The following is a 20234-nucleotide window of genomic DNA, read 5'->3' on the forward strand; positions in this document are numbered from 1 at the left end:
TGTACAAGCCCTTGTTGACATTACAATTTTGTTTTCCGTTCTTCTGATCCATCAGAAGAGCAGAAAAAAAAAAAATATACAGATCCTTTATTTTGAGTATCCGTTGTGCTCATTTTGCATCCGTTTGTGTCAGTTCTGTCAGAGATCTGTTATTTTTGACAGGAAAAAAAAATCCTGTGAGGAGGACTTTTTCTCCCGTAAAAAATAACAGATCTCTGACAGAACTGATACAAACGGACGCCCAAAATAAAGGATCCATGTATTATTTTTACTTTTTTGTTCTTGGAACGGATGAGAAGAACAGAAAACAAAACTTTGATGTGAATGTTCCCTTATCCTCTACCCCAGTTTTCCTTCTCCTACAAACCTTTTTCCCTTCTATCATTCAGATTCCTCTCTTTAATGGCTCATTCAGACGAACGTAAGGGCTCCATGCCCGTATTACGGACCGTGATCCGCAAGATACGGCGAAAGATAGAACATGTCCTATCTTTTGCAGAGTGGAGGCACAGATTGGAAGCCCATGGAAACACTCTGAAGTGCTTCTGTGGGCTTTCAGGGCCGTGCTTCCGCACTACAAAAAATAGGCCATGTTTTGCCGTATTTTGCAGATCGTGGACCCATTCAGTGCCCTTATAAGGTACGTACTGAGGAACACTGGAACAACGTCTTTACTAAAGATGATTTTGTAGTACAGCAACAAACAATTGTACTTTTGAAACAGGTACATTTATATTCAATAGGGACGCTGTCTCTTTAAGAAACTGAGTTGATAGCAGGGAGGGTGTAACTACAGTGTCTGTAGATTTGGTTTAACTTTATACAATCTCTAAAGTCTCCTGGACCTCTCTCTTTGCTGCAGTGGAGAATCTGGCCTGGCACTTCTGAGGCCTTGCTTGTCTGTCACATGTGGTTCACGCTCTGCTCCTTTCCACTGGTCCATGTTGTACTCTTCCTTTAGTATCACACAATGCTCTGCCTGCCACAGCCTCTCTGTACCTTTCTGGTCTACACTGCTTCACTTGCGTGGCCGCATCACACCACTCCTAAGCTCTGGTAACAGACCCTGCTTTGGATCTCCTGCACTGCACTCCTCTCCTTCTCCAGGCACTAGCTGAACTGCTCTTCCTGTGTAGCATGCTTTGTCTTCCCCTGTTATCTCTAGCTGGGAACTGGCTCCCTCTGCTGGACTGGAATGATGACGGCAAGTCTCTATGTCCCAGCTCTGCAACAGCTCCTCCTGACACCACACCTTCACTCCCTGGTTTGAGGGTGGCTGTCCCAGCAACTTGAGTACCCAGGACATAGTCGTCATAATGAGAAGGCACCCTCCCAACGTTAGTACTCTGTTAATGTCTTAGCTCAGCTAAACGCTCCACAAATGGACCATCATTCTCCTCTTGATGCACAACTGGTCCTTCCCTTCTTTACAAAAGGACTGGGTCTGGTTGAGGTGGTACCTATTCTTCTTTCCCAGACGGCATTGCTGTCGTAGAAGATCTCTCTGATGTAGGTTCAGGAGTCCTTCTCAGAAAAGTACATGGCTGCCTGAGCATATTTTGGTGCACTAGGAGCACAGGCCCGGTTACATCCTCAGGTTTCAGCGAGGAATTTGGTATGCTGGGATTGGGTTGACGGACTACCTTGTATGAGAGGGTCTCCCACTGCCACTGCAGCTTCCCAGCCCTTCTGGGTGTCTAGTTGTGTACTATCACTTGATCTCCCACCTGCAACGGCAGCTCCCTCAATTTCTAGTTTGCAGATAATGGAAGACCAGAGCATACATCTCTTGTACCTTCTTTCGATAGTCTCCCATCCAGGTCTCAAGGGTCCACCACTCACCTTCTTCCCTGGCAGGCATCATCATATTTCGAGGGCACCTTCAGTTCCTCCTAAACATCAGCAAGAAGGTGAATAACCAGTGGCAAAGTGTACTGTGTAATCCGGCTTTGCAATGTAGTCCGGCCGCTACTGCAAACCTAGTGATGTGATCCACCATGACCAACAGGAACTTGTATCCATACAGTGACTCTTCTACCATTGGATAGTCCATCATCACAAGTTGTAGTGGGTAGCTAGTCTGTATAATGCCAATTGGGGCCTGTTGATCCCCAGATCTTACTAGACTGCAGTTTCGGCATCTTCTGCAAATGTCTTGTGCCACCCTTTGTAAGTTGGGATCATAGTAGAACCTCAACAGCCACACAAAAGTCTTGGCATGTCCAAAATTCCAGTTTTTCACGCATCCACTCTGCTATTCTCCTTATTTCACTACCTGCAGGGGTGCACCACCAATGAGGCGATCACCTCAGGCAGCACCAGAAAGGGGCAATTGGGGGGCAGCAGAAGGGCCATGGGCAATGAGTGCTTTCATTGTGGCAAAGAGGTTAGGTTAAGAAATTGGCATGGGGGGGCCATTTTAGTTTTCGCCTCAGGCAGCAGAAAGGCTACCTGGTACTACTACCTGCCTGGTAGGACCAATCACTGTAGGGAGCTGTACTCCTCTGCATAAGAGGTCAGGCAGTCCTTCTGCTGCCACAGCTTCCTCCCCAATCCCCTGATCATTGTAAGTTGGCTAGGAATCATTAAGGAGCCATTCTCTCACCCTGGCATGACAGGAATGACGACAACAAGTCTCTGTGTCCCAGCACTGCAACAGCTCCTACTGACACTACACCCATAGATTGCGGACCTGCCCCACAATATGAGCATGGAGCCCTTACATTTGTCTGAATGAGCCCTTACAGCAACACTTACACAGGAACCAATAACTATCACTACTGATATGCCTAAATTATCCTGTCTTGATAAAAATAATAAAGGAAAACAAAATATAGGAAAACACTCAATAAAGACTTTAAATTGCTATATATGGGCTATTTGTAGCATCAATAACACAATGTCATACAGTATATCATATTTTCAGTTGATTTACTTCAGTTATTTTATCCTTCCCTTTAGATTGTGGAGACACAAAGTTATTAAAGGAGTTCGCCTAGAGATCATTAGACTAGAAGATGATTATCAAATACTGATCAACAGGCTGGCTGAACTACGAAATCAACTGGATTGCTCTATACTGAAAAAAGCTGACATCATAGGAATGACTACAACAGGTGAACTACAGTGCCGTTATTTTTTGATTAACGGGACAGATTTAATCCTAGCATTTAGGCTACTTTCACACTAGCGTTTTAGTTTTCCGATATTGAGATCTGTCATAGGGTCTCAATACCGGAAAAAAACGCTTTCGTTTTGTCCCCATTCATTGTCAATGGGGACAAAACTGAACTAAACAGAACGGAATGCTCCAAAATGCATTCCGTTCTCTTTAGTTGTGTTCCCATACCGGAGAGCAAACCGCAACATGTTTTAGTTTGCTTTCCGTCCTGGGATGTGGAGCAAGACGGATCCGGCATGACCCCCAATGCAAGTCAATGCGAACGGATTTGTTTTCTCTGACACAATATGACACGATAGAAAACGGATCCGTCCTCTATTGACTTTCAATGGAGTTCATGACGGATCAGTTTTGGCAATGTTAAAGATAATACAACCGGCTCCGTTCATAACGGATGTAGATGGTTGTATTATCAATAACGGAAGCGTTTCTGCTGAACCCTGCCAGATCCAGTAAAAACGCTAGTATGAAAGTAGCCTTAAACAGTGCAAATTTAGACTAAATAGTCTAAAGATTTATCACAATGGCTCATACTGAATGATAAATTTAGTGCATCTTGAGGTTACAGATGATATACATAATAATGTCAGAAAATCCCAACGCGTATCTGCTACACAATCTGCAGCAGAAATCTGAGACTGACCCTTGGATTTCTGCTGCAGTTTTACAGCCGAGGTAAAAGGAGGCAGCTACCCTCCAAGCACACTGTAACAAAATATGACAGCACACTGTTATAGATGTACAATATACAACAACAGAACTATTGTTTGCATGTATAACAGTGTTCTGTCATATTTTGTTTGCTGTCTGCATGTTAGCTGTATGGATGTGCACCAGTGACTTTGGATGTGCTAGTCTAAATTTTCTTACAGTGTGTTTGGAGGGTAGCTCCCTTCTTTAGATTAAGCACCCCCCCCCCCCATATGCCCAGGGCTTTTGAGCAGGGTATAATTATAGCTGGTTCCTGAACATTGTAGGCTTAGGTTAGGCCCAGGAAAGGCAGTTCCGTTAGTGTTACCTACTCATCTGCAGAAGCCACCTTGACACCTGGTAGATGGGCCCGACACACGTTTGATCAAAAATTTGCGCAAAGAGCTTCCAATTTTCATGTATAGTAGGAATAGTACCACTGTAATCCAGAATAATCTCTAATCCCTAGTTCTATTGTTTGAATGTATAACAGTGTGCTGCCATATTTTGTTTGCGGTCTGTTTGTGTGCTAGTCAAAATTTTCCTTCTGTCACTTATGTTACATACTAAAAGCAATAGAGAACGTAGGCTACAGCAGCATCTCCAAAAAAGTTGTCTCTTTATTCAATGGCACGGTGTACAAAAATGCAACTTTTTAGCTATGGCTAGCCTTTGTCAAGCATACCATACAAGTAATAATGCCCGCATATAAATAGTTAAAAACATACATTCCCACAAAATGGGTCACCCAATGAAAAAGCAAAGTCAATGCAGGAAATCTAAATAGAGCCAATGATGTAAGAGTTGCACTACAATACCTAATCAACACAATGTATGAACGCCCCTGTATCTCACCTGTATGTACTTCCCAGACTCGCTGCTGTGTAAACCTCGGCGTACCTGCCAAGTAGCTGCACATGTCCACGTACGTACGTAACAGTGCGAGAGCTGATCAGTTCTCGCGGGCATGGCTATGGTCCCGCCTCTCCTGAAGAACAGAATGGAAGGCGCCCACACCGGCAGCATCATAGCCGACGTGCAAGTCATGTGACCGAAATTTCCAATCACATGACCGCTGTTTGTATACATATTATAACCACACTGTAATGCTGACACCGCCAGGGACATGCGCATCTTCACGAGAGGGACCACAAAGTGTATCAAATACTAGCCTACAGTCATGAAAGGGGACGATCATATTATAAAATGTGATGGTACTTGGCACACTCATCATACAATAAGAAATGCTAGGGCTTGCAGATCACAGCAAAAACATGCCTTATTAGATACAGTGATCAACAAGGGAGTGTATATACACATCCAATATAAAAGCATGATGATACTTGTAACGGATGAAAAATCGAACTGATCCCGGCAACATTAAACTCCAAATTGAGTCCATAAGGCTGCAGGGACCTGAGAGTATATATCCATTTAAGTTCTTTTTACCGAAGAACAGCTTCCCTGTCTCCACCCCTCCTCAAAACACCAACACTGTCTATCACCCTAAAGCGCAATTGATTGACAGAGTGTCCTGCCTCCACAAAATGTCTGGCTACTGGTTTGTCCAAGTTGGCCTTGCGATTAGTACTTTTATGTTTATTGATACGTTCACGAATCTCCATCGTAGTCTCACCAACATAAATGAGGCTACAAGGACATTGTATGACGTAAATAACATCACAGGATCTGCATGTAAAGTAGCCATTAATCTTGTACTTCTTGCCACTGTAGGGATGAAAAAAATGATCCCCTTTAAGAACGTTGCTGCAATTACAGCAAGACAAACAAGGGAAGGTTTCATTTTTATGTGGGGCCAAAAGCCTTTGTGTGTCCAAATTAGGACCCCCAACGTCTGTTTTTACTAGCCTATCGCCCAAATTAGAGTTCCTCTTGTACGCCATTAATGGAGGGGCACTAAATTCTTCGATGTCTGGCAAACCTCTTTGTAATATATGCCACTCCTTTCTGAGGACATGTGCAATATCTCCACTGTCCCGACCATCCCGACCATACAATCTCAGGAAATGACACAACTAGTAGTGAATATTTCATCAGTTGAACTCACTTTTGAACAGACTCAAGTGTTGGGTCGAGGTTTGACCTTTTCACCCACAACTGAAAGGGACTGGTTCACTCTTGAGTTGGACTTACAACGGTTTTTCAGGAATTTGCGACTAAAGAGCTTTTTTGCATTAAAGAAAAGTGGTAATATGGGATTAGAATCACGTAATAATAATAATGTGGCGGAATTAATTTGTAATAAGTTTGATTTAAAGAAACCAAGTAATTTTTCGCCCCCTCATACTAACCATGTGGTCGAGTCATATATCCAGATTGTACATAAGCAAATTGAAACCTTGAGGCCTTCCTTTATGGGTAGAAGCAATCTGACCAAATTGGAATGCCAGGCCATTCTATCATTGGAGAAGGATGACCGGATCACTATAAAACCTGCTGACAAGGGTGGGGCGGTGGTCGTCATGGATACTGCAATGTATGTCGAGGAAATCAATAGACAACTACAGGACATGGATGTCTATGAACAATTATCTGGGGATCCCAAATGGGAAATTATGCGTGACATAGGAGTGATACTGGATGAAGCGGTACAGAATTCCATTGAATCATTGACGATGGGTTATGTAAATTTCTCAAAGTGAGCCACCCTGTCACTCCTATGCTATACATACTCCCCAAGATACATAAAAGACTGGATAATCCGCCAGGCCAACCCATTGTATCGGGCAGAGATTCGGTCTTTAATTCTATCTCCATATTCCTTGACAGGCTTTTGCAGATCCGTGCGACCTCCGCCCCATCCTATGTTAAGGATACTGGACATTTTTTGTTAAAATTACGTGAGTTGCAGCTTCCAGTTCACTTTCTATTTGTTAGCTTTGATGTTGTTTCTTTGTACACGTCCATTGATCATACATATGGTCTGAATGTCGTTGATGTGGCCCTGGCCGACATGGGACTCTCCCCGGGGGTGTGCCAGTTTGTCCTCCGCCTCTTGGAGGTGGTCCTGAGGATGAATTACTTTCTCTTCAGGGACACCTTCTACCAGCAGAGGCGGGGTGTGGCCATGGGGTCCAATATGGCCCCCACCTACGCCAACATCTTTATGGCAGAGGTGGAGGACAGATTGGTATACCAATCCCAATATTTTGGGAGAGTCCTGTGTTGGTGGCACTACATCGACAACATTTTTATGGTCTGGACTGGTACAACTGAAGAATTGAAAGATTTTCACACACACCTAAATGTAGGTGCACCTGGGTTACAGTTCACCATTACATCCTCTGAAAGTGAGCTCCACTTCTTGGATGTGCGAGTTTATGTAGTGGGAGGTTAAATTAAAACAGACCTTCACCAGAAGCCCACTGATAGAAACACCCTCCTCACACATGTTACCACCCGCGACGGATGTTGGACTCCTTACCGTGGAGTCAACTATTAAGAGTCAGAAGGATTGTATCCGACGACCTTAATTTCACACAGAGGGTGGATGCCATGTGTGACAGGTTTTCTGAACGGGGATATCCCAGGAAACTCCTAGATAGGACCAAGAAGAGGGTTACATCGGTTGACAGAGGTGCTGCACTACACAAACCATCTGGAGCCAAGGTCGCGGGTAGAGTTCCTTTTGTGTCCGTGTATGGTCGGGACAGTGGAGATATTGCACATGTCCTCAGAAAGGAGTGGCATATATTACAAAGAGGTTTGCCAGACATCAAAGAATTTAGTGCCCCTCCATTAATGGCGTACAAGAGGAACTCTAATTTGCGCGATAGGCTAGTAAAAACAGACGTTGGGGGTCCTAATTTGGACACACAAAGGCTTTTGGCCCCACATAAAAATGGAACCTTCCCTTGTTTTTCTTGCTGTAATTGCAGCAACGTTCTTAAAGGGGATAATTTTTTTCATCCCTACAGTGGCAAGAAGTACAAGATTAATGGCTACTTTACATGCAGATCCCGTGATGTTATTTACGTCATACAATGTCCTTGTAGCCTCATTTATGTTGGTGAGACTACGATGGAGATTCGTGAACGTATCAATAAACATAAAAGTACTATTCGCAAGGCCAACTTGGACAAACCAGTAGCCAGACATTTTGTGGAGGCAGGACACTCTGTCAATCAATTGCGCTTTAGGGTGATATACAGTGTTGGTGTTTTGAGGAGGGGTGGAGACAGGGAAGCTGTTCTTCAGGAAAAAATAACTTAAATTACATTGTGGTTATAATATGTATACAAACAGCGGTCATGTGATCGGGACTTGCACGTCGGCTATGATGCTGCCGGTGCGGGCGCCTTCCATTGGTTGAGGACGCCGCTGATATATTCTAATTGTGTTCTTCAGGAGAGGCGGGACCATAACCATGCCCGCGAGAACTGATCAGCTCTCGCACTGTTACGTAAGTACGTGGACATGCGCAGCTACTTGGCAGGTACGCCAAGGTTTACACAGCCGCGAGTCTGGGAAGTACATACAGGTGAGATACAGGGGCGTTCATACATTGTGTTGATTAGGTATTGTAGTGCAACTCTTACATCATTGGCTCTATTTAGATTTCCTGCATTGACTTTGCTTTTTCATCGGGTGACTAATTTTGTGGGAGTGTATGTTTTTAACTATTTATATGCGGGCATTATTACTTGTATGGTATGCTTGACAAAGGCTAGCCATAGCTGAAACGTTGCATTTTTGTACACCGTGCCATTGAATAAAGAGACAACTTTTTGGAGATGCTGCGTTCTCTATTGCTTTCACCTTGATTTCCCTGGATCTGGGATCTTCAGCTCAGCTGCTGCATCTCTTCAACTTAAGCTCTGGTAAGCCGTCAATGTGTTGCTGGCCTCATGCACACCACATACGGCGGGTCCGCAATACATGGGGCACTTGAAAGGGTCCGCAATCAGGGAGATGCGGTGCGGAAGCACGTATGGGAAGCACTACGGAGTGCTTCTGTGGTGTTTCTGGCCGTGCCTCTGCACCGCAAAAAAAACATGTTCTATTTTTTTGTGATGCAGACGGATCACGGACCCATTCAAGTTGAATGGGTCTTGATCCGTCCCGGCTGCCACATGGACGTTGCCCGTGCATTGGGGACAACAAATTGTGGTCCCCAATGCACGGAACGGACACACAACGGCCGTGTGCATGGGGCCTAAGGCATTGCTTTGACTCCATCCCACAGTCTAGCCAGTGCCTAATGGGTTACAGTTTAGACCACCTTCTGGTACATGTTGATAATTCCCTTTTAAACCCCAGTCCATGTCCCCTCAGTACTGGGAAGCAGTGGGAGTCATATTAGAAGGTAACAAAAGGCTGGAGCGTAACTAAAGGTGAAATTCCCTTTTAATGTCCCCTAAAGGTGGCCACACATTAGATAGAAGGTGGTTGACGATCGCACAGGTGTCTGTCATATGTATGTGTCCGTACCTGTGTGTGTGTGTCCGTCCCTGTGTGTGTGTGTCCGTCCCTGTGTGTGTGTCCGTCTGTCACTACCAGAGCTTTGGGACGTTCTCACAGCTCTGTTTCTCCACCCCTGTGATGATGTCACTACTAGAGCTGGGAGGAGTTCTCACTACTCTGTTTACTTTTGGTTTCTTTCACCACAGCTGTTTTTCATGTGTTTGATTTCCCTCTCTTTATATACCCCCTCCTCCTATGATAGGATGTGCATTATAGTTCTCACTTCAGTTGTAGCTCTTGCTTTAGTTTCTTCACTTGTAGCTATCAGTTCACTGGACCTGTGTTCTGCTGCTGCTAGCACTCCGGATATTGCCAGCCTGTCCTTGGATCCGTCTTCTCTGCGGCTGCAACACCTCCAGCTAAGTGTGCAGACATTGTTGTGTTCCTGTTTATTTTCTGACTGGATCTGAGGTGGCCACGGTTCCCTCCATATTACTGAGTAGGGCACTGGTGGCCGTGCCCCTTCACTATTGTAGGGGTTACAGGGGTCATTAGTCTTAGGCACGTGGGCATGCCTCGTTCCGCATTTGGATCCGGGCATGTGCTTTAGCAGAATAGGGAGAGCGTTTGAGGGTCGGACAGGGGTCACCCTTTATCCTCCCTAGTTCTGGGTCCAGTCAGTAGCTCTGTACTGTGTAGTTCTATTGTTGCTCACATACATCCGTGACACCGTCCCTGTGTGTGTCCGTCCCTGTGTGTGTCCGTCCCTGTGTGTGTCTGTCCGTCCCTGTGTGTGTGTGTGTCCGTCCCTGTGTGTGTGTGTGTCCCTGTGTGTGTGTGTCCGTCCCTGTGTGTGTGTGTCTGTCCGTCCCTGTGTGTGTGTGTGTGTCCGTCCGTGTGTGTGTGTGTGTCCGTCCCTGTGTGTGTGTGTGTCCGTCCCTGTGTGTGTGTGTGTCCGTCCCTGTGTGTGTGTGTGTCCGTCCCTGTGCGTGTCCGTCCCTGTGTGTGTGTCTCTGTCCCTGTGTGTATTTGACCACCCCTGTGTGTGTATCTGCCCCTGTGTGTATTTGACTGTCCCAGTGTGTGTCCTTGTGTGTATGTGTCTCTTCCTCTGTGTGTGTCTCTCCCTGTGTGTGTGCGTGTTTCTCCTTCTGTGTCTCTCCCAGTGTGTGTGTCTCTCCCTGTATGTGTGTGTTTCTCTGTCTGCTGTTATGGTATGTGGTGGCAGTGTATTGGCTTTGGCTGTGTGCGCCGTGACATGGTTGCCACGCATGCTGTTGCCGGTGGCAACGTGGTGGCTGGTGTGTGCACTTCCCCTTTAAGTTGTAGCCTTCCCCTGTCTGGCGCTGTAAGGGTTAACCCCCTCATTGGGTGTGGTCACTAGGTGCTTCTTATACCTGTGGCCTTTGACCAGGATTCAGTTGTACTCCAGCCTTGGTGTGTGCTGGAGTTATGCTACTTGTCTGGATGTTCCATCTTCCAGTGTGAGGGCCAACTAGTGGGATGTCTTCCTTATGTCTCCTCCATTTTCCCTACCTTACCTGTGGTTATTAGTCTAGTTGTTGTTCTGTGTCTGGTCAGTGTTTGGTGTATTATTCTGTCTGGCATGGAGGCTAGATGTTCCCCTGTTTGTCTGTCGTGGCCTCCGGAAGGGGGTCTCATGGTTTCCCGGAGGGGTGAACCAAATCTCAAGTCTGTGAGCTGTTGCTGGAGTGCTGGTTCCTGTGTGTCAGTACATACTGCATCTGTTGGTGTTTGGATTGCAGTATGTTTTTATGGTTCCAGTTTACCTTGGTGTGGTCTTCTATTGTGCCGTCCAGCAGCTGTCAGGGGTAAGTAACCATGCCTTCCTGGGTTCTAGGTTCAGTGGTTATCCCCGCCACTGGAAACTTACCTGTGTTCCACTTGGCATTTCTCTGCAACTAGGCCGGTGAGACTCCTGTTCATCCGAGTCGTGAAGAACAGGTCGTCTCTCCCCTGCTCCTATGTGAGGAGTTATCAGGGGCGACTCAGGGGTCCTAGGTATCCTGGGTTTGAGCCGTCCTACCATCCAGGTCCGCTCATACGGTGAGGAGTTAGGGGCGAGGATTAGGGACTCTTTAGGAGGTAACCTGCTCCCTGATTCCGGTATCCTGGCCTAGCTGCTTCCCCATTATACCTGAAATTGTACGGTGGGGGGTTTCCCCCACTCCCCATCGTGACATTCTCCCTGTGTGTGTGTGTCTTTCCCAGTGTGTCACCATCACCATGCCCACAGTGTTCCTATGTCTTGGACGTAGGTAACACTACCACATGATCTACACTAGTGTTATCTGTGGTTTTACATAGGAATGCAGGTAACACTACCATATTATCAGCACTACTGTCATTTGTGGTTTTACATAGGACTGCAGGTAACACTACCACATTAGCACTAGTGTCATCTGTGGTTTTACATAGGACTGCAGGTAACACTACTACATTTTCTGTACTCAGATAGCCATGACTGTGTTATCTGTGCGGTTACATAGGACTTCAGGTAATATCTACTATATTATCTGTACTCAGAGAGTTATCACTGTGTAAGGGCCCCACTGAGACTTTATCACCTAATGGCCCATATGAACCTGGAGCCGGCCCTGGTGGTAATTCCAGAAGTCCTTATTCTAATGAGCTTTATATCTGTACTGTGCTGTACTGTAAACAAAGACTTAAAGGGACACTGACAGGCCCAAAAAGCATATTTAGGTATATATATGACAGTGCAGGTCTGTATTAGAGTCATCTAAGTATCCCCCCTGTCCACCTTATAAATACAGTAAAATGAAGTTTTATAACCTGCTTGAATCGTCTTCAATCTGCCCAAGGGGCGGTGTTTCATCTCAACTTGCGCCCAGCCAGCCTCGCCCCAACTGCCGTTTGAAGCGCCTCCCAGCTCATCAATATTCACTTCGCTTGGGCGGCTACTTAGTTTCCCCGACGCAAGATACGGGCGCAATGCCCAATACAATCCTATGGGCATCGGCCTCCGGCTCATCTTCAGCGCATGCGCCCGGCACCCTCACTGGCCTGGATTGCATCGCGCCTGCGCACAGTCTGAATCTCAGTGGCCGATGCAGTATGCGCATAAAGCAGAAGCTGCATCGGCCTCTGAGATGCAGACTGTGCGCAGGCGCGATGCGATCCCGGCCAGTGAGGGTGCCGGGCGCATGCGCTGAAGATGAGCCGGAGGCCGATGCCCATAGGATTGTATTGGGCATGCGCCGGATCTTGCGTCGGGGGACACTAGTAGCCGCCCAGCGAAGTGAATATTGATGAGCTGGGCGGCGCTTCAACGGCAGTTGGGGCGAGGCTGGCTGGGCGCAAGTTGAGTAGAAACGCCGCCCCTTGGGCCGAATTGAAGACGATTCAAGCAGGTTACAAAACTTCTTTTACTGTATTTTAAGGTGGACAGGGGGGATACTTAGATGATTCTAATACACTTTATAAGACCTGTACTGTCATATATATATACTAAATATGCTTTTTGGGCCTGTCAGTGTCCCTTTAAAGCGATTGTCACTCTTCGGTGTGGGAGGGAAACACCACAGCGAGCATAAGAGGGAAGGGAGCAACAGGGAATCAGGCCTGAGAACTAGGGAAGGAAGATGGACACCTCCTAGTAAAACCCTTACCAAAATCCTGACTGTCTACCAGTATGAACAGACCCCAGAGGTAAGTGTGTTCATACGCAGGAATACCTAGAGTCCTATCTAGCCCTATATGACCCTGGTACTAATGGCAGGGACGAGACTACCTGTTCCTCCAAAAGGAAGGACGAACAGGAGTCTCCTACAGGCCTAATACAAACAATAGGGAAATGCAACACACAGAACCCAAACAAAATACAAAAGGGAAAAAAAAGACTTAACTTCAAAGGGGCTATGGAAGCACCAGGAACTCCACCGAGATCCACACACCAGCTCTCCACAACTGAAACTGAGGCTATAAACCGCACAACATAGTGGGACAAGCAACAATAAATAAGGAAGGTTAAATGACCAATTAGCAACATCTGAGGCAAGGGGTGTGGCCCTTACCAGAAACAACACAGACACCTATTGATCCACAGGGAAACCCTGTCAGATCAAACCACACGTGTTGCCAGTCTCACCGATCTCATGCCACCTGTTGCGGGAACATCCATGACCGCGATTGTGCCATGAAAAAATATTCTACATTTTTTTCAAACCAGAACCTGGATCTGAATACTTAAACTGTATGTAATTAATAATTTACTTTAGCCACTGAGTTATTCAATAAAATGTCTGTGTATAGCGCCACCTGCTGTTTGTTATTTTCCTTATTTCTCTGTCCACCTCAGATGTGGATGCACATGCCCAGTTCCATCTTTCAACTGCCACCAGTTATATCTTCTGTTAGAAGCTATGACAGGTACAGTAAGAGAGTTGCAGCAGAAAGTAAATGCCCCCTGAGGAAAGACACTCCCCATGAGCTCCCAGTTTCCATGTACTATATGATGTCCTTTAACCCTTTCCCGACCTCCGTTGTAATAGTACTATGAAAGTCGGATCTTTAAAGATGGAGCTGGCGAGCGAGCCGAGTGGGTGCCATAGCCAGTTTAAGCTGTTTAATACAGCAGACACCCGGGGCTAACACCTATAATTAGCGGTAATGCCAATCATAGACATTTAACCACTTAGATGCTGTGACTTAGGCATCTGAGAGTGCAAAACCTAAAAGCACTGTGTTTCCACGTCTGGAATGGCTCCCCACACAAAGAGTTTTTTAATAATATTTAAAAAAAATTAAAAACAATATAAAAATTATAATCCCCAGAATAAAAATAAAACTGAATATACACTGAAAAAAATAAACATCTTGGGCATTGCTGTGTGTGAAAACGTCCATACTTTCAAAAATTTAAAAATATTTATCACATACGGCGAATAGCCTATTTGCCATTTTTACATTATTTCACCTCCCAAAAAGGTTGAATAAAAAGTGACCAAAAAGTCTCACACACCCCAGTGATATCAATAAAAACGACAGATCTCCCTGCAAAAAATTAGCCCTCATACAGCTCTGTAGACATAACAATTTTTTTTTTTAAGCATTAAAACACAGGAAAAACTATATGAAAATGTGGTATCGCTATAAACATACTGACCTGGAAATGAAGGTCACTGGACAGTTTCACTGCATAGGGAACAGAATTGTGTTTTTTTTTCCAATTTCACCCCATTTAGATTTTTTCCAGCTTCCCACTACATTGTATGCAATGTTAAGTGTAGAAAACGACAGAAATAAGATAATAATGCACTTAGTAAAGTAGATGCAAACATTATACATGGACAAAGTCCTCACTCTGATATAATAATATCTGAGACACTTAGTCAATATATTTTGATCAAAACACATCTAAGCCCGCCTACCAAGCGCCAAGGTGGTCTCAGGTCTGGCGGGTCCTACGCTAAACCTACCTAAGCCATTGGGCTTCTATGTTCAGGAGCGCAGACGCCGCACATATTTGTATATCATATCGTGCAGGATGTTTTTTTCTGTGGAATTTTTTGGTCTATGTAGTATTTGCTTGAGGGAGTGGCACCTTCAAGTGTGAATGCGCACCTATTTAATCTTGGGAGTAGCATTCCGCTGCACTTTTGCCCTTCCTATCCAATAGAGCGCCTTGATTAGGTGGTACATATAGGTGTGCTGGCTCCTCCTCCTATTGGTTGCTTGATGCACATGAAGGTGACTAGGAGCAGCACACCATATGTGCGGCGTCTGCGCTCCTGAACATAGAAGCCCAATGGCTTAGGTAGGTTTAGCGTAAGACCCGCCTGACCTGAGACCACCTTGGTGCTTGGTAGGCGGGCTTAGATGTGTTTTGATCAAAATATATTGACTAAGTGTCTCAGATATTATTATATCAGAATGAGGACTTTGTCCATGTATAATGTTTGCATCTACTTTACTAAGTGCATTATTATCTTATTTCTGTGGTTTTCTTCAATAATATGGCCAGGGACATCCGCAAATTTGTATATCATATCGTGCAGGATGTTTTTATCTTCGTTTTTTCTGTGGAATTTTTTTGTCAATGTTAAGTGGTGCCATCAGAAGGTATAACTTGTCCGGCAAAAAACAAGCCCTCAATCGTCTACTTAAATGAAAATATTTTTTTTAAAAAAGTTATGACTCTGGGAAGGCAGGGAGTGAAAAATGAAAACGCAAAAAGGAAAATCACTGGGAGTAGAAGGGTTAAATGAGTAATGATAATCTTTACTCTGCACAGCTGTTTATTCCCCATGCTGTTTTATAATACCTGCATCCCCCTTTTCTTTGTCTTACATTTTACTACTAGTTTACACCAGAAGGATATTTAGTTTATTGAATAGGGTTTTGAACATTTATACAGAGCCTGTAGACAGGGAAGGTCAGATAAATACTTCTGTATTTCAGTATATTATGCCTATATTGAGCATGGCCTCTGGGAGACATGCAGCTCTTCTTTAGGCCCCCAGCTGCCATGTGATTTATAAAGAGTTAATATTATATTGGGATCGCAGGGTTTATTTCTCTTTTTATACACCCTAAACCCTTATTTGCTTTTGCAGCTGCTGCCTGACATTGAGCACATAGGGGAGAGTTGGGAGCTCCCCCATGCACTTTAGTGTGTCGGCTTAACCCGCTGTTCTCAGTGGGTTCTTCTGACAAATGATCCATGTATATAGCCATCTTTGGACCGTTTTTTTTCCACAAAGGGTTTATGCCACAAAAGTGACGTATGAAGATTTCACATTCATATTATAGCGCACGCTATATTTGTGCCATAATTTGCAGCTTCTCACTTCTCTAAACACCAAGATTGTAAACCCAGTCTTAGTATATTTGTTTCAGTCTTTTTATGTGTTTTGAGGAAAAAAAATTATAAAAAGGATTTATTTATTATATGCACTTATATAGCGCTGCTATATTCCACGGCGCATTACAGACATTAGCATCCAACTGTCCCCAATGGGGCTCACAATCTAAGGTATGTATGTCTTTGGATTGTGGGAGCAAACCGGAGTACCCGGAGGAAACCCACGTTAAAAAGCATAACATCATTTACCACAACAAAAAGGACTAGGTCCAATTTAAGTTAAAAAATGAATTAATAATACTAAAAATTCAAACCACCCCTTTTACAATTTTACATATAAAAATAAATAACCAATAAAAAAAAATCATAACCGGTATTGCTATGTCCAAAAACGTCTAAACTATTAAAATCTTAAACATGTGCGCCATAAAGAAAAAAACACTATTCAAAATTTTTTGGTCATGTTGTCCCCCCAAAAATTAAATAAACAGTTATCAAAAAGTCATATGTACCCCAAAATAAAATAAAAAAATACAGTTCACCATGCAAAAAACAAGCACTGTTGGCAGAAATATAAAAAAGTTATGGTTGTCAGAATATGGTGATGTGAGGAAAAAAGTTTAAAAAGTTTTTTTTTTAAAAGTAATTAAACATAATTAAAACTATAAAAATTTCATATCGCCATATCCATACTGACCTGCAAAATACGGTTGTAAAAAGCTGTGCGTTTGTGACTTTTTTAAATACGACTTTTTAAAAAAAAAAATTGTAAGTGCTTCTTTTTACACCACCCTCGCCACTTTTCCAAAAGGGGGTGTGGCAAGGGTTTGAAATGGGTGTGGCCAACAGCTGAGATACAGTGGGATGCGAAAGTTTGGGCAACCTTGTTAATCGTCATGATTTTCCTGTATAAATCGTTGTTTGTTACGATAAAAAAATGTCAGTTAAATATATCATATAGGAGACACACACAGTGATATTTGAGAAGTGAAATGAAGTTTATTGAATTTACAGAAAGTGTGCTATAATTGTTTAAACAAAATTAGGCAGGTGCATAAATTTGGGCACTGTTGTCATTTTATTGATTCCAAAACCTTTAGAACTAATTATTGGAACTCAAATTGGCTTGGTAAGCTCAGTGACCCCTGACCTACATACACAGGTGAATCCAATTATGAGAAAGAGTATTTAAGGGGGTCAATTGTAAGTTTCCCTCCTCTTTTAATTTTCTCTGAAGAGTAGCAACATGGGGGTCTCAAAACAACTCTCAAATGACCTGAAGACAAAGATTGTTCACCATCATGGTTTAAGGGAAGGATACAGAAAACTGTCTCAGAGATTTCAGCTGTCTGTTTCCACAGTTAGGAACATATTGAGGAAATGGAAGACCACAGGCTCAGTTCAAGTTAAGGCTCGAAGTGGCAGACCAAGAAAAATCTCGGATAGACAGAAGCGACGAATGGTGAGAACAGTCAGAGTCAACCCCACAGACCAGCACCAAAGACCTACAACATCATCTTGCTGCAGATGGAGTCACTGTGCATCGTTCAACCATTCGGCGCACTTTACACAAGGAGATGCTGTATGCGAGAGTGATGCAGAGGAAGCCTTTTCTCCGCCCACAGCACAAAAAGTGCCGCTTGAGGTGGGCTAAAGCACATTTGGACAAGCCAGCTTCATTTTGGAATAAGGTGCTGTGGACTGATGAAACTAAAATTGAGTTATTTGGCCATAACAAGGGGCGTTATGCATGGAGGAAAAAGAACACAGCATTCCAAGAAAAACACCTGCTACCTACAGTAAAATATGCTGGTGGTTCCATCATGCTGAGGGGCTGTGTGGCCAGTGCAGGGACTGGGAATCTTGTCAAAGTTGAGGGACGCATGGATTCTACTCAGTATCAGCAGATTCTGGAGACCAATGTCCAGGAATCAGTGACAAAGCTGAAGCTGCGCCGGGGCTGGATCTTTCAACAAGACAACGACCCTAAACACTGCTCAAAATCGACTAAGGCATTTATGCAGAGGAACAAGTACAACGTTCTGGAATGGCCATCTCAGTCCCCAGACCTGAATATAATTGAAAATCTGTGGTGTGACTTAAAGAGAGCTGTCCATGCTCGGAAGCCATCAAACCTGAATGAACTAAAGATGTTTTGTAAAGAGGAATGGTCCAAAATACCTTCAACCAGAATCCAGACTCTCATTGGAACCTACAGGAAGCGTTTAGAGGCTGTAATATCTGCAAAAGGAGGATCTACTAAATATTGATTTCATTTCTTTTTTGTGGTGCCCAAATTTATGCACCTGCCTATTTTTGTTTAAACAATTATAGCACACTTTCTGTAAATCCAATAAACTTCATTTCACTTCTCAAATATCACTGTGTGTGTTTCCTATATGATATATTTAACTGACATTTTTTATCGTAACAACCAACGATTTATACAGGAAAATCATGACGATTAACAAGGTTGCCCAAACTTTCGCATCCCACTGTAAATGTATCTAAGTTTTCTGGCACAAATGAAGCCAAAAATCTACGGCAGCTCTGCTTTCTACATTTCAGTTTAAACGCACAGACTGCAGGAGGATGCGCCTAATTTATGATGAGGCCTTCCCCTCGTCATACAATACATGTGATGCATCCTTTAGCAGTGCAGGGGATCTCAAGACCGTCACAGAAAGCGATGGTCTTGATATCTCCCCCAAAGAACCTTAGCATCACAGAAAGTGATGGTCTTGATATCTCCCCCAAAGAACCTTAGCATCACAGAAAGCGATGGTCTTAATATCTCCCCCAAAGAACCTTAGCGGATTTTTTAAATTTTTTTTACAATTTCACCACATAATTTTTTTTTTCCATTTTCCAATTCAAGCTATGGTAAAAAAAAAGTCCTCATACGGTTGTGTGAGCAGAAAACTAAAAAAATTATGGCTCTTGATGAAAATGAAAAAATAAAAATAGGCCGTGTGAAAAAAGGCTTAATACACTACTTGGCTGTCTCACAAAATGAATCTATAATATTGCTTTTGTAAAATACCCCCATACACATTTGAGTATTGTCAATTACTCTACACAGTACAGAGGTAAGGCTACTTTCACACTTGCGTTCAGAGCGGATCCGTCTGGTGTCTGCACAGACGGATCCGCTCCTATAATGCAAACGTTGGGATCCGTTCAGAACGGATCCGTCTGCATTATAGTTCAGAAAAAATTCTAAGTGTGAAAGTTAGTCAGACGGATCCGTCCAGACTTTACATTGAAAGTCAATGGGGGACGGATCCGTTTGAAATTGCACCATATTGTGTCAACGTCAAACGGATCCGTCCCCATTGACTTACATTGTACGTCTGGACGGATCCGTTTGGCTCCTTACGGCCAGGCGGACACCCGAACGCTGCAAGCTGCGTTCGGGTGTCCGCCTGCTGAGCGGAACGGAGGCCAAGCGGAGCCATCCTGATGCATTCTGAGCGGATCCGCATCCACTCAGAATGCATTGGGGCTCTACGGATCCGTTCGGGGCCGCTTGTGAGAGCCTTCAAAAGCTCACAAGCGGAACCCCGAACGCTAGTGTGAAAGTAGCCTTATTTATTATAAATGTGGTGTCATCTAAATAATATGTTGCTGTGGATTTTTTTTTCATATTTATTTTATAAATCTTTAAAAAATTTACAAAAGGATGAAAAAAACCTTACAAAGCCAAACCTACAAATCCACAAAGAGAAAGGTCAACTCTAAGAGAGACAACAAAGAAAAACACAGACACCAAAATTAAATGAAATATAATAAAACTCCAGTGAAATGAGAAATACATTTAAAACTACAAATCGGATTCCCAAAAAGTTGGGACACTATACAAATCGTGAATAAAAACTGAATGCAATGATGTGGAGGTGCCAACTTCTAATATTTTATTCAGAATAGAACATAAATCATGGAACAAAAGTTTAAACTGAGAAAATGTACCATTTTAAGGGAAAAATATGTTAAATCAGAATTTCATGGTGTCAACAAATCCCCAAAAAGTTGGGACAAGGCCATTTTCACCACTGTGTGGCATCTCCCCTTCTTCTTACAACACTCAACAGA

At 43.8% G+C, this 20234-nt stretch overlaps 1 protein-coding gene across 2 annotated transcripts in view; it reads left to right on the forward strand.

Annotated features, from left to right (window-relative positions):
- LOC121002769 (NFX1-type zinc finger-containing protein 1-like) overlaps positions 1-20234 on the forward strand; it is a 291483-nt gene that overhangs the window by 178739 nt on the left and 92510 nt on the right. For both annotated transcript variants that reach the window (XM_040434303.1, XM_040434304.1), the window contains one exon: positions 2962-3116. In XM_040434303.1, coding sequence (XP_040290237.1) covers positions 2962-3116 — 155 coding nt within the window. The remainder of the gene's footprint in view (positions 1-2961; positions 3117-20234) is intronic.

Source organism: Bufo bufo, chromosome 5, assembly GCF_905171765.1.
Source record: "Bufo bufo chromosome 5, aBufBuf1.1, whole genome shotgun sequence".
Lineage (NCBI taxonomy): Eukaryota > Metazoa > Chordata > Amphibia > Anura > Bufonidae > Bufo > Bufo bufo.